The 14,754-nt window shown below is 47.5% G+C and overlaps 1 protein-coding gene across 1 annotated transcript in view; it reads left to right on the top strand.

Annotated features, from left to right (window-relative positions):
• Positions 1–14,754, top strand: part of LOC126092490 (putative inorganic phosphate cotransporter) — a 398,407-nt gene that overhangs the window by 346,925 nt on the left and 36,728 nt on the right. Inside the window, exon 10 of the mRNA XM_049908107.1 lies at positions 10,030–10,185. Coding sequence (XP_049764064.1) covers positions 10,030–10,185 — 156 coding nt within the window. The remainder of the gene's footprint in view (positions 1–10,029; positions 10,186–14,754) is intronic.

Genomic DNA, 14,754 nt, shown 5'->3' with positions numbered 1-14,754 from the left:
CCCTACTCTAGTGCCTCGAGATGTTAGTACCTTATAGATATTGCATTCATTCAACAAAGAGAAGTCAGACAGACAGAAGCCTATGCAGTGGTAAACAGATTGTCACATCACGATGCACAGTTAGTCACATTATATAACTTGTACAGTAGAGAAACACTTTAAGAAAAGACTGAGATTGATGAATGACAGAACTACTGAAGATTGCAAAGGAAACTTAAAAAGTGTTGTGATTCTTGAGTTACTCTCGGCGTATTTGAGTTACTCCCGGAGGACAAAACAGTTCCGACCCGGAGTTTCTTCAAAATGCGGGCGATTTTCCCCGAGAGTGCGCCTGTATATGGAATAAACGCAGTGCCTACCTCCTCCCTCGTGATTTCATCCATCTCCACAGGTTGTGCTGTAGTGGTTGGGCGGAGATCACGTTGAATCTGCCACTCTGAGTACCCATTTTTTCCAAATTCAGTTCTCAAATGTTCCAACTCTCTGCGTCAGAGATAGTGCGCTCCTTATGTACTAGAGCTTTAAGTACCCCATTCCTCTGTGAAGGGTGGTGGCAGCTGTTTGCGTGCAAATACAAATCAGTGTGCGTTGTCTTCCGATACACCCCATGACCAAGGGTGCCGTCAGCTCTTCTCTTGACCAAGACGTCCAGGAAAGGTAATTTACCCTCCGTTTCAGTCTCCATAGTGAATTTGATGTTGGGGTGTATAGAGTTTAGATGTGTAAGGAAGTCAAGGAGTTCATCCATACCATGTGACCAGATGACGAACGTGTCGTCCACGTAACGGAAAAAGCAAGTAGGTTTCCATTCGGATGACGACAGGGCTTCCTCCTCGAAGTTCTCCATGTACAAATTCGCTACCACCGGTGAGAGTGGGCTACCCATGGCGACTCCCTCCGTTTGTTCTTAGTATTCTCCATTAAAAATAAAATACGTGGAAGTCAAGATACGCCTAAAAAGTTCAGTGGTCTTCTCGTCAAACTTCTGACTAACCAGTTCTAGTGACTCTCGCAGGGATACCCTCGTAAACAAGGAAACGACGCCAAAACTCACCATGATATCTGACTCATACATCCTGAAGCTATCAAGGCGTTTAACAAAATCCACGTAATTACGGATGTGATGAGGGCATTTACCCACATAAGGACTTAATATTCCCGTCAGGTATTTGGCCAACAAATATGTAGGTGCCCTGATGTTGCTGACAATGGGGCGTAAAGGTACCTCCTCTTTGTGAACCTTCGGGAGTCCATATAGTCTAGGCGGTACCGGACCTTGGGGTAACAATTTCTTAGCGTCACCCTCCGGTAAATCTGCGTCCTTGAGAAGCGACCTCGTCTTGTTCTCCACCTTCTTTGTAGGGTCAACGCTGATCTTCCGGTAGGAATCGTCATTTAGCAGGCTCTGCATCTCATCAGTGTAGTCCTTATGGGAGACAACAACTGTAGCATTGCCTTTGTCAGCCGGTAAGACAACAATTTCAGAGCGCTCCCTCAGATCACGAATGGCCGCCCTCTCTTTACTGGTGATATTTGACTTCATCGGCTTGGATTTCGTCAAGTTTCACAACGTATTTCCTCAGCTGATTCAGGCGCAAGTCGAGCTGCAACCTGTTCAACAGCACTAACAATTTCTGCGACCGGAGTGAACTTGGGGATGGGAGCTCAAGAGAAGGGCTGACGGCACCGTAGGTCATGGGATGTATCGGAAGACAACGCACACTGATCTGTATTTGCACGCTGACAGCTGCCACCACCCTTCACAGAGGAATGGGGTACTTAAAACTCTAGTACATAGGGAGTGCACTATCTCTGACGCAGAGAGTTGGAACATTTGAGAACTGAATTTGGAAAAAATGGGTACTCAGAGTGGCAGATTCAACGTGATCTCCGCCCAACCACTACATCACAACCTGTGGAGATGGATGAAATCACGAGGGAGGAGGTAGGCACTGCGTTTATTCCATATACAGGCGCACTCTCGGGGAAAATCGCCCGCATTTTGAAGAAACACCGGGTGGTCGGAACTATGTTTTGTCCTCCGAATAAAACTCGTGCACTGGTGGGGAGCGCCAAAGATGATCTCGGTTTGAGAAAGGCCGGCGTGTACCAAATTCCGTGTCAATGTGGCAAGTCGTATATTGGTCAGACGATGCGTACCGTCGAGGATCGATGCCGTGAACACCAGAGGCACATTCGACTGATGTATCCGAGAAAGTCGGCGGTCGCTGAACATTGTTTGTCGGAAAATCACGCTATGGAGTATGAATGCACGAGGATTCTGGTAGAGACGTCGAGATACTGGGACAGCGTTGTTAGAGAGGCCATCGAAATTCGCACCAATGACGACCTCATAAACCGTGACTGTGGCTATAATCTTAGCAAGACTTGGGAACCAGCGATTGGGTTAATCAAGAGTAGATCGAGCAAACGTATAGTTCCGACGACCACGGTGGACAGAGCCATCACACCGACGTCATCTCAGACGCCGTCGCAATCTGTTCCACCGCGCGACCGTGGCACTGGGCGCGGACAGCGGAGGGAGTGCGCCGCGGGCGGAGGGTCTTTAAATCGGCCGCCGCCGCGACCGAACCGAACCCACTCGCTGAGTAGCAGTCGAGGGTTGAGCATCGCTCCTCTCACTGGCGTACTGTCAGCCATAGGCCCCCGCTTGCACGGGAGTAAAAACAGGAGTGATCACCGGCTCTGTTTTTATTAAAACACTGACGGGCACTTGCGCCTAGGTCTTAGCACGGACGGCACTTGGAGAAAATTTTGCATGGCGTCGCCTGGCAGCGTTGTCGTGTCTTCTCGTCGTTGTGGTATGTCGAGCTTGGGCGACGCCTTGGGGTCGCGGCGGTCTCTTTCCGCCGACGACACGAGGCGCTCTTTCTTGTTGCCGCGGGCCGCGCGGCCGGCCGTCTCGAGCACCTCAGCTGCCGCAGAGTCAGTCTCTGCCCCCCCCCCCCCCCCAAGAATAGGTAAAAAGTAGGCCAGGACCTGGAAGCGGGCCGCGGAACCACAGAGAGGTTTTCCGCCGCCCCCGTCCAGAACTCCGCGTCTGCCATCGTGTTACTAGGGTCAGCACTGCAACCGGAAAACCCAACGGTGCCAACAAAAGTTGCAACTGACAATAACCTGGCAGCAAGCCCCCTTTCCGCAACCGACATGGCAAAACCACATAATACACAAACAAACAAATACATCGTCAGTATTTGCGATCCCGCCCCTCCCTCCCCTCTCCTCAGCCCTCTCCTGCTTGCCAACAGCTGTGGCCTCCTTCCTGACCATATCCGCAACCTAAATGGCAAGCAGAAGCCCAGTCAACCGACAAAAATCCTTCCCAAACCCGCAACTGCCACCCAACCCCCTACCCGATCCCAGTTCCTTAAATCCCCCCCACTCAAGTCCACCACATCCAAGCAGCGGCGTGTGAGGAAGGACAAGAAGGAGAAGCACTCCAGGGGGAAAAAGCACTCCACCACCACCACCCCAACCACTTCCACACCCTCTGAGGAGCCTGCGCCCCCGACAGCACCTGTCGTCGTCCTAGGAGGGGACCTGGAAACACTGGCACTGGAAGGGAACCGCGTAACCGGGCAGGATTCGGATGGTTTCGTGCTGGCGAGGAAAACCTTTCGCCAGCCGAGGCTCCCGCCGGCCCGGGGAGTGGAACCCACCCCGAACAGGTTCCAGGCGATGGCCGATGAGCCAGAGACACCACATGACACAACAACACAAACACAAAACCAGGTCACCCACCACCTCCCTCCGATCGTCGCGGAGTTCACTCGGAACTACGAGGAACTCCTCGAAATGTTAAAAACAGCAATCGGGGGAGGCAATTTCAAAGCAAAACCTGCTGGTGGTGACAAAATAAAAATAACATTACTGACACTCAAGCACTACACCACAATAAAAACACTTCTCAACAGCAAAAACATACCCCACTACTCTTTCCCCACAACAAAAACACGCAATAGAAACATTGTCATCAGAGACCTACCGAGACGAGTGGCCCCCCAGGCGATCAAAACAGACCTGACTGCCCAGGGGTACATCGTCAAGGCGGTCCAACAGATGGGAAACATAGGCAGCAAATGGCCCCTGTATCAGGTCACACTGCCAGACGTCCCACAGAACAAAAGGGACATTAAGACGATCCTGGCGGTCCCTGTGACCACTGAACCACTGCGCCGCAAAAACAAGACGGTGCAGTGCTTCAGATGTCAGGGCCTCAACCATATTGCGGTACACTGCTCAATGGCAGTGAGGTGCAGAAAATGCGCCGAGGCCCATGACACACGAACGTGCAACATAAAACACACGGACCCGCAAATAGGTGCGCGCTGTGTGGCAAAAACCACACAGCGGGTTACCAAGGTTGCGAGGTCCATAAAAGACACACACAGCAGGCAAAGGGCGCAAAGGCCGCCCCCCACACACGAAAAGAAAACACCACGAACCCATCCAGACACACAAGAAACCAAAACATGACAACACACACAGACAAGGCCTGGGTAAAACCAAGGCCAGGCACACCAAGGGCAACATATGCGGAAGTGGTCTCTCCCCCGAGGAACCACGAAAGCATTGCCCAACCACCACAACATCAGACACCAACACAAGAACAACACCGGGAAATACACAGCAACAACGACCAGGTCCACCTTGACGGAGAAGGCCCTAGGAAACCCCAGACACACTTCCCCCCCATGGATCAGTTGTTAGGTGTAATGGTGCAGACCATGAACCTCGTCATGGAAATGATGAAGGAATTCAGGGAAGCCCAAAAGCAGAACACACAGATCCTCACTGCCCTTCAGGCAACAGTCCAGCAGTCGCTCCCCTCTGCGACTTCCTCAGTAGTATCAAAACCCCATCATGGATAGACGACCAAACATCCAAGGCCTGACAATGTGCGTCTTTAACGCAGACGGCATTGTTAATCAAGAGGTCGAGTTCAGAGAACTCATGAAGGAGTTCTCCATCGACATATGCATGATGGGGGAAACCCACCTAAAACCGGGAATAAAAGCGACAGTCCCCAACTATGTTAGCTATCGCAAAGACAGGCCAACCCAAGGTGGAGGGGTGGCCATATACATAAAAAGAGGGATCCCCCAGCACCAGGTATTCTTACCAGCTACCAACAAAATTGAAGCAGTGGCGGTGGAAGTAACCACTGCCACTGGACCCCTAACAATTGTTGCAGTCTACCGACCCCCACATGACCAGATAGATGAGGGAGACATAGCTGCTCTAGGGCAAATTGAAGGCAAACTCGTAATAGGGGGAGACTTCAATGCCAAACACCCTGACTGGAATTCTAGAGTAACCTCCAGAGCAGGCGCCAAACTGCAACAACTAGCGCGCACCCACCACTTCGAAACATGGGGTCCAGTCGAGCCCACACATTTTCCGAAAAACGGAAGCAGGCCCGATGTGTTAGACATAGCTCTCACTAGGAGGATCGCAGGATTTGTGACCGCAAGGACAATCAACAGAATGTCCTCCGACCACAACCCAGTGATTCTAGAAGTCGATGTGGGAGAATGGGTAGCACTCCCACGGTACCAGACTTCTTACAAACGCACAGACTGGGAGCGATACCAAGAAACTGTCGCCTCTGATATCGCTCGCGCTCCGCCACCTACTGCCGAAACAGTAGAACAAGCGCTACAAGACCTAACAGGCACCATCTTGCAGGCAGCGGAAGAAGCCACCCCTCCACAAAGGGATGGCCCGCCGCCGCAAATACAGCTCCCGGAACACTTGCTAGCTCAAATTCGACATAAGAACAGAGTGGCAAAAGAGTGGAAGATCACCAGAAATCAGGCCACCAGGAGGCTGCTCAATCGTCTACAGAGAGAACTGAAGGTAGCGCTCAATGAGCACAGAAACCAGCAATGGCAAAACCGCCTCGCAGCTCTCAAAGTAGACGATCATACACTTTGGCAAGCAACCAAACAATTCACAAAAAGACGCGCTAGGATGCCGCCACTGCACGGCGAGCGGGGACTGGTCTACAGCCATGCTGGAAAGGCCAACACCCTCGTCGACTCCTTCGAGAAGCAGTTCCAAGCGGCAGAACCCCAGGATGACGAGCATGAAAGAGTGGTCCGTCGTCAGCTGGCTGTCTTCCTCAATGCCGAGGAGGACCCAGAGGACGAACCCATACATTTTGCCCCCGAGGACGTGGCAAGAGTAATCAGGTCTCTCCCTACAAAAAAGGCGCCAGGGCACGACAGTGTCACAAACCAGTTAGTCAAAAAACTCCCACCCACAGCTATCACACACCTCGCGAACGTCCTCAACGAGATTACTCGTTCCCGCGAGTTCCCAGCTTGCTGGAAACATGCGGAAGTGGTCGCGATACACAAACCAGGAAAAGACCCTCTATTCCCGCAGCACTACAGGCCGATTAGCCTCTTGCCAACACTCAGCAAGATCTATGAGCGCCTCCTGCTAAAACCCATACAAGAACATATTGAGAGAGAGCAAATTCTGCCGGATTTCCAATTTGGATTCCGGCAGAACCACTCTGCCCCACAACAGGTCATGAGAATGGTTGAAGCAGCCACAGAGGGCTTCAACCACAGAGGCTACTGCGGGATAGTGCTACTAGACGTAGCCAAAGCCTTTGATTCAGTATGGCATAGAGCGCTACTCTACAAGTTGTACTCACAAGGGTTTCCAGGGAGCATAGTTCAGCTAATCAAGAGCTACCTCGCGAATAGGACTTTCTCTGTCAAAGTAGAAACTGCCACCTCCACCAGAAGGCGTATTCGTGCCGGGGTGCCACAGGGATCGGTCCTGGGGCCCGTATTGTACAGCTTGTACACTGCAGACACTCCAACGGCCCCCCTGGTGCACACCGCGCAGTACGCAGACGACACAGCCTTCTACACGAGAAATGCGAACAAGGACCTGGTCATTCGTAGGCTACAAAGGGTTTTAGACGACACAGAAACCTGGGCCCGTCGCTGGCGCATCACCATCAATTCGGAGAAGACGCAGGCAATGCTGATTACCCGCAGGCTCGGAAGGCGCGAACCTCCTCAACGTCCCCCCCTCCACCTTCACCTAAATGGAACCCAACTCCCCTGGCGCAGAACCGCCAAGTACCTTGGCGTAACCTTGGACTCTCGTCTTACGTGGAAACCCCACATAGACGAGGTCCACAGGAAGGTCTGCGCCAGAATGTCCATCCTATACCCTATCCTGAACACAAACAGCTCCCTTCCCTGCCCAGTAGCAGTAAATGTTTACCAGGCCCTGATCCGGCCAGTAATGGAGTATGCGTGCCCTGTCTGGGGATACGCGGCAAAGCAGCACCTGGACAAACTCCAGAGGCTGCAGAACCGCGCCCTCAGAAGGGCACTGCACCTACCTCTTGGATTCCCCACAGACGACTTGCACGCCGCAGCCGAAATCCCACTCCTGAGAGAGCGTTTCCAGGATCTGGCAAGGGCCTTCTATGAAGGTTCTTCCAGATCCGGAAATGCACTGATCCAACTCCTAGGTCGGTATGACATGTCCCGCGATAAACACAAGCGCCCTATGACGATCTTCGACGATTAAGTCGAAGAGAAAATCCCAATACCCAATCCCTAATCCAGTTCCTTCCCATATATCACCAATCATCTCGCCTACCTCAGGCAAGTACCAGACACACTCACAACAATTCATCACTTATCACAGACACCAAAAATATATAGAAAAATCACACACACATGTACACAGGAGAGTAAAAGCCAAAAGGCTGCAAACTCCCCCTCACACTTCCCCAAAGAGGGGAAAGTATTAGATGAAAGCAGGCAGGCGACCGAACCCAGTTCCCCCTGAGCAGCCATAGCGTACAGATCTCCATACCGGCACGTTCACAGGAGCTCAGTCCGTCAGTTCACCTGATGATGGCGACATGTATGATCGCCGAAATACTGTGCCCGTTGGACACTGTAGACCGGCAGTACACCCATGGATATTTTGATTAAAAAGTGTTGACTGGGGTGAAGTTTACAATGAGCCAAATGCTAATTCTAAATTCAACTTATTTTATGAGTTTTGGAAGCAGTTTTCCTAGAAAGATAAATAAATGTAATAATGGAAAGTCATTAGTACTGTAAGATATTAAGAAAACTTTCAAAAACCTCAGGAGAATGAGCGAAGGTCTTGTGTGCAGTTAACAGGTCAGATAATAAAATTAAATGAATATGGATATTGTTAAAAGACAGGTAGAAAAAGAAGATCCACAAGATGACATTATTTCTGTTAAAATGAATGGCAGCAGTGTAAAAGACAGATCATGCATTGTAGGTATTTTTAATAACTACTTCTTGGAAATAGGTGGGAAAACCGCTACAAATAGTTCAGAAGAGAAAGCAAAACACTATACTGAAGGAGCAGTACAGATGTCACTTAGTGAATTAAAAGTTAATCTCGCATCCCCATCTGTAATAAGAAAGGTCATCATGAATCTAAAAACAAAGTTCGTAGGGGTTCACGATATGGAGTAGGATCGTCTATGACTTATCGAAGGCATTTCATTATGTCAAGCATAATATTCTGTTACAGAAGTTAAGTTTATATGGAAGAGCAGTCCAGCGAATGTCCGGTTTGCACCTTATTTAAGGAAGAGAAAGTAGGGTGTTGCTACAGGCTGTTCGAGTAATAGAATAAGAGAAGTTAGATGATATGCGTGGGGAGAAATTAAAGCAGGAGCCCCACAGGGTTCCGTCGTTGTCACACTACTGTTCTCGCTTTACGTTAGTGGTCTGCCATTTTATTTAAATCAGGGGTCAGAATTAGTCGTGTTTGCAGATGATGAAAACGTTGCTGTGAAGCTGAAAAAAGAGGCATCAATAGAGAAAATAGTAAATGACGTTTTTGTGAAAGTTACTGAATGGTTTTGCACAAATGAGCTAGCTTTTGTACTGTCCAAAAATATAGCGCCCCCCAATTAACCTAGTATACCAATGAGAAATAATAATGTAGAATATTGATAGTTCTTAGGCGGGCTATATTGATGAAACTTAAACCTGAAAAACCATATCGTAGACTAGCTAAAAAGTTTAGATTCATCCACCTTTACCACGAGGATAAACTCTTTGACTTTCTACCCATGGAAATAAACTGTCTGATTGATAGCAGGGCTGTTTTCAAATGTAGATTACAGGTGTTTTGCCTTAACAATTACAGCTATACCATAGAGGACTTCTTGAGTAGATATGATTAATAATATATTTAAAAAAACTATAAGGTCAGCATGTAGTTATGCAAGTTTTATTTTTTATCTCGTGGCATGTTTGTTCTGTTGACACATTCCACATCATAAGGTTCATCGTGAATTTGGTCTATGGAACAAGTAACTAACAAAATAACTGGACCCTTCCTTTGCGTTTTGACACATGAAATTGTTATTAAAGAGTAAAAATCGAGCAAATGCGCTGTGTTCCACTAATATTTGTTTATTAAGAACTGATTATTGGATAATTTGGCTAACGTCAGACAGGCAGTGTCCTAATGAGGTAGAAATCGTTTAATAATAAGCAAATAGTAGTGGGACAAACGCACCTGTTTGTATTATGGATTTCAAAATTAGTAACTGTATGGAAATGTAAATGATCGTATGGCATTGTTGGCCGGGAGGCCCCATTCGGGGGAGTTCGGCCGCCGTATTGTAAGTCCTTTTTAGGTGACGCCACATCGGCGACTTACCGACTTACGAGTCAATGATGATGAAGGACACACAACACCCAGTCCCCCCCCCCCCCCCCCCCCGGGAATCGAACCCGGGCCCTTTGTGTGATAGGCGGTAACGCTACCGCTACGCTACGGAGGCGGACAGTAACCGTATGTTTAATGTCAGCAAAATCGTTCCAAATGCCTTCCCCAAACAATTTAGAATGACAGGCATTGTACAGATGTCGACATATAAATGTGACAGTGGTTGTTAACCAGAAACCCGCTTATAAAGTCACTCTAGCAGAAGTGAGTTTTGTCGATTCTCGCCCCTGTTTGCCGCAGCACACTTCTTACCGGCTGTGATGATGGCTGGGATGGGCTACGTGGGGAAGAACGAGCCACTCGCCGTCGCGATCCTGAGCCTGTCGCTGGGTCTGAACGGAGCTGCCACCGTCACCAGTCTTGCCAACCACCACGACCTCGCTCCCAACTATGCAGGTGAGTCCTTCATACGCATATTTCCACTCTAAGAGGCTCAGTTTATAAACAGGCGCAATGCGTAGGTTAGCAACACTGGGAGCTGGATGCCTCAACAATAGTGATCAGTATGTTAAGTTTCACTGTAGGCTTGAAAATGGAATAAGAAATGTTTTCGTGCACTCGGTGCTCTAAATAATGTAACATTGAAATGTAGGATGCGAAGCAATGCAAGAGGACGTGCTACTGGGTATTAGAGGTACTGGTGTGTACAGCAGTCTGGACCACCACCGCTGAAGGTCTCGCTGTATGGTGATACAACATGCAAGAGTGGTTTTCATGAGCAATAAAAAGGGCAGAAATGATGTTTATATTGATCTCTATTCCAATTTTCTGTACAGGTTCCGGAACTCTCGGAACAGAGGTGATGCAAAACTGTTTTTGATGTGTGTAATTTATCTATGTTACCAATTAATAATAAGGTATGTGGTTCGAGGTGCTGCCTCCCAATGTCAGAATTGGCTTTTGAGCAAACGTGTTTGATTATCACTTACCTAGAGTATTGTGATTTTTGAAGACCAAGGATCGATCATACGCTAAGATATGAACTTTAAGTATGAAAAAGGTGACAGGAATCCACAAAGCCCCAGCTGATATTTCCGGTGCGTTGACAGAGTTAACAGTTTCTCGGTGGTGCAGTCAGTTCCCTAATAGTTATGCGAGGGTGACTGTGACGTGATAATCATGAAATCCATTATCCATTCCGTTCAACTGCTCTCCCAATTCCTTCGCCGTGTCTGACACAATTACTATGTCATCGGGGAACCTCAATGTTTTTGTCTTCTCCGTGAACTTCATTTTCCAAATATCTCCTTGGTTTCCTTCAGTGCTTGCTCATTCTACAGATTGAATGACATCGAGAGTAAGCTACAGCCGTGGTACACTCCCTTGTCAACAAATTCTTCCGCTTTATGTCTTTCGATTTCTGTAACTGCAGTCTGGTTTCTGTAAAAGTAATACATAATCTTTTGCCACCTGAACTTTACTCCAGCTCCTCTCATAATTTCAAATAGTGTTTCCCAGTCAACATTGTAACTGCCCATTTGTAAAAGTTCACAAAGTATCTGCTTACGTTCTTTTACTTTTTCGTGTCCGGAAACCCGGTCACAATCTTTCAGTCCAGTATGGGGCCACGTCCAAGGCGTCTTTCTTGTCCATCCATAAATCGTCGGGGTTGCACCTATAATGCCAGTTCGGGCAGGTGAGCAGATGCTCCATGTCCTGCACAGCGCCAGTGACACTGATCGTCCGCCGTTCCAAGCCGCCACCTAGTCATATTTGTCTTCACTGGGGCCACCCCTGTCCTTGTTCCATTCAGTGTCCTCCATGTCTTCCAGTCTGTGCTGAATCCGCTTGGCGTTTCCTGTGCAGGTGCGTAATCAGCTGGCGGTTCCTCTATTATCGTGGCTAAGGACCTTTTACGGGATTTCGATCGCCCACGTTCCTTGAAAAATTAAGCTCATTCTTATTATATTGTTGATTGCGTTTACTTAAACTTATGGACTGACTTTTTTAGGGTTCATAAACATTTATTTTTATCTGTTATTACTTTTATGTTGTACTGTCACGTTCCATGACATTGGAGATTTGATCCTCAATTTGATCCTACAGAACTTGACGTGTAAATAAAAAATAATAATACAGTCACTGCCAAAAAGGGGATGCCGATCGTCAATAGTTTGTCTTAGCCTCTCTGTGAATTCATGTGATGTTCTCCGAGAGCTGGGATTCCCAAACCCGGCAGTTCTATATACTTTTGATAGGGAAGTAGGTTTCGTGCATCCAGTTGTTAATCGAAATGTTTCATTAAGACTCATATCGACATGCTTTGCATGGGTTGATGTGGACCATATGAGGCAGGCATATTCGGCTGTAGAGAATCATAAGGCTTGTGCGGTGGTTCTTAATATGGAAGGTTTAGCACCATGTATGATATTAGCTAGTTTCCGCAGAATATTATTTCTGGCAGTTACCTTTTGACGTATCTTTTCGCAATGGTTCCTGTATGTCACAGATCTATCGAGCACCACGTCCAGGTAAGTTGGTTTGTCGGTATGCCCCACTGTGGTATTATCCCAAGAGACATTAAGTTAACGCTTAGCATGCCAGGATCGAAGATGGAAGGCGCTGACTTGTGTTTTGGACGGGTTTAGCTCAAGAAAGTTGTTTTTATAATACTCTGACATTTCTCTAAGAGCTTTCTCCAGCTTCTGTTCTACATCCTCAGAGGTCCTCCCCTGTGCTGTAATTGCCATGTCATCCGCGTACAGAAGATGTTCTGTGTGCTTAGGCATCGGTTGGTCGTTGGTGTAGAGATTAAACAGGGATGGCGCCAAAACTCTTCCTTGAGCCAGACCAATTTTCTGGTTTCTCTATCTGCTCTTTTTCCCGTTGAGGACAAGATAAAATTGTCTATTTTGTAATAGGACTCGATAATCTTCACAAACTGATAGTCTCTTAGTTAGTTATAGAGCTTCTGATGCAGCAGCCTGTGGTTAATTGTGTCATATGCAGAGCTAAAGTCGATCTTTATGTTTTCGTGTCCTTCCTCTATATGTTCTGCTAAGTAAATAATTTGGCTAGTGCATGATTTTCCAGGTCTAAAACCAGCTTGTCGAGGAATAAGTTTCATCTCAATAGTCTGTCATACGACTTAGAATAAATCTCTCATACAGTTTGTAAAGATGACACAGGAGAGATATTGGGCGATAGCTCTTTGGTGAATGAGGTGACTTCCCAGGTTTCAAGAGTGCCACTATCCTTACCTTCTTCCACATCTTGGGGATCTTACATGTTTCGCGACATTGACTGAAGAGTGGCAGGATCCAGTTCTTTGTGCAGAGTCCAAAGCGTTTGATCTGCTCCATGCACGTGTCATCCACCCCAGCTGCTTTGCCGCTTTTCATATTGTTGACACCCTTGTTGAGTTCCTTCATTGTAGTTTCTGATTGTAAAGTCCTATTAATTTTTACTTTCTGTTGTTTTGTATTAGTCTTTCCATTCAGGAGCAGTTGATGAGCCACTTGATTAGGTGTTACCGTGGCAGACTGCTTGGGACCATTTGGGTCTCCGTCAAGTTTTTTTAATCAGATTCCAGGCTATTTTGCTGCTATTGTCATATCCATCCTCTCCAGGGTCTCTACCCATCAGTTTTGCCTAGCTTCACTTAGCATTTCCATCAGAGCCGTACCACATACTGTTGTTTCTTGATTAAAGGGGTCCTTTCGGTATAATTCCTCGTACGTGGCTAGGAGATACCTGGAGTCATGAGAGAGAGCTGGAATGTACTGCTGTCGGCAGCCTCGTGGTATATGTTGTCTGGAGATTCTCTGTAGCATTCGCACAAATGCCTGGTAGTTCTCTGGGGTTGGGGCGAGGTTTACTGTGGCTTTATTAAGTTCCTCTGAGAAAGTTTCCCAACTGAACTTTAATCTTCTGCGACACGGTACTGTAGTGGTCTGGACTGCTGTATACGCCTGTATCCCTACTGGTCTATGTTGTGTTTGAGGTATATCCATGTTTCCATATTTTGATTCTGAAGGAGGGGGAAGTTTTAGATCATGGAGGACACACAGGTTTCTTATTTCTATCCATTCCTCCAACAGGTGTCCGTTCTCCTCTGTTACACTATATCCCCAAGTATTGCTGTGGCAGTTAAAAATCTCCTACAATGAATTTGGTGTATTGGTTTGTGAAGTTTTTTGGCGGACTTGACTTACTTGGCTTAATTCCTTTGGCCCCTATGGGGGCATAGGGCATCCAGGAGAACTCGCCATCCGTCGCTGTCTTTGGCCATTTGCCTCAATTCTGCCCAGGTCTTGCCAATTCTTTTTGCTTCCCCTTCCACTGTCCTCTTCCATGTGCCCCTTGGTCTCCCTCTCTTCCTTGTTCCCTGGGGATTCCATTACAATGCTTTTTTCTCGATGGCTCCATATGGTTTTCTCAAGGTGTGCCCCAACCAGCCCCACTTTCTCTCTCGTATCTGGTCTTCTATAGGTATCTGGTTTGTTATTCGCCAGAGCTCCTCATTACATATTTTTTCTGGCCACCAGATATTCATGATGCGTCGAAGACATCTATTTATGAAGCTTTGTAACTGGGTTGTTATCTCTTTATCCATTTTCCAGCTTTCACTGGCGTACAGAAGGACAGCCTTCACATTTGTATTAAAAATACGGATTTTTGTTTTGTATGTGATATTTCTATTTTTCCATATTGGATACAATTGTATGAAGGCAGCATTTGCCTCTTTAATGCGGTTTTTCACGTCATCTCCAGCTCCACCATCTTCCGCTACTATACTACCCAGATCACCTATTAACAGGGGCACCTCCATGTTCCCTGAATTTACTCTCATTTCCTTTATTTTGCCTGCATTTATTTCGAGGCCAGCAGTCTCTGCTTCTTCTTTCAGCAAGTTTAATTTAGCTTGCACATCAGTCAGCCTTGGAGCTAATAAAACTATGTCGTCTGCAAAATCCAAATCCTCCAGACGTTCGTGGATCCCCCACTGGATTCCTCGTCTCCTCC

Source organism: Schistocerca cancellata, chromosome 7, assembly GCF_023864275.1.
Source record: "Schistocerca cancellata isolate TAMUIC-IGC-003103 chromosome 7, iqSchCanc2.1, whole genome shotgun sequence".
NCBI lineage: Eukaryota > Metazoa > Arthropoda > Insecta > Orthoptera > Acrididae > Schistocerca > Schistocerca cancellata.
Note: the sequence above shows the minus strand (reverse complement) of the source record. Positions and strands in the feature narration are given on the sequence as shown.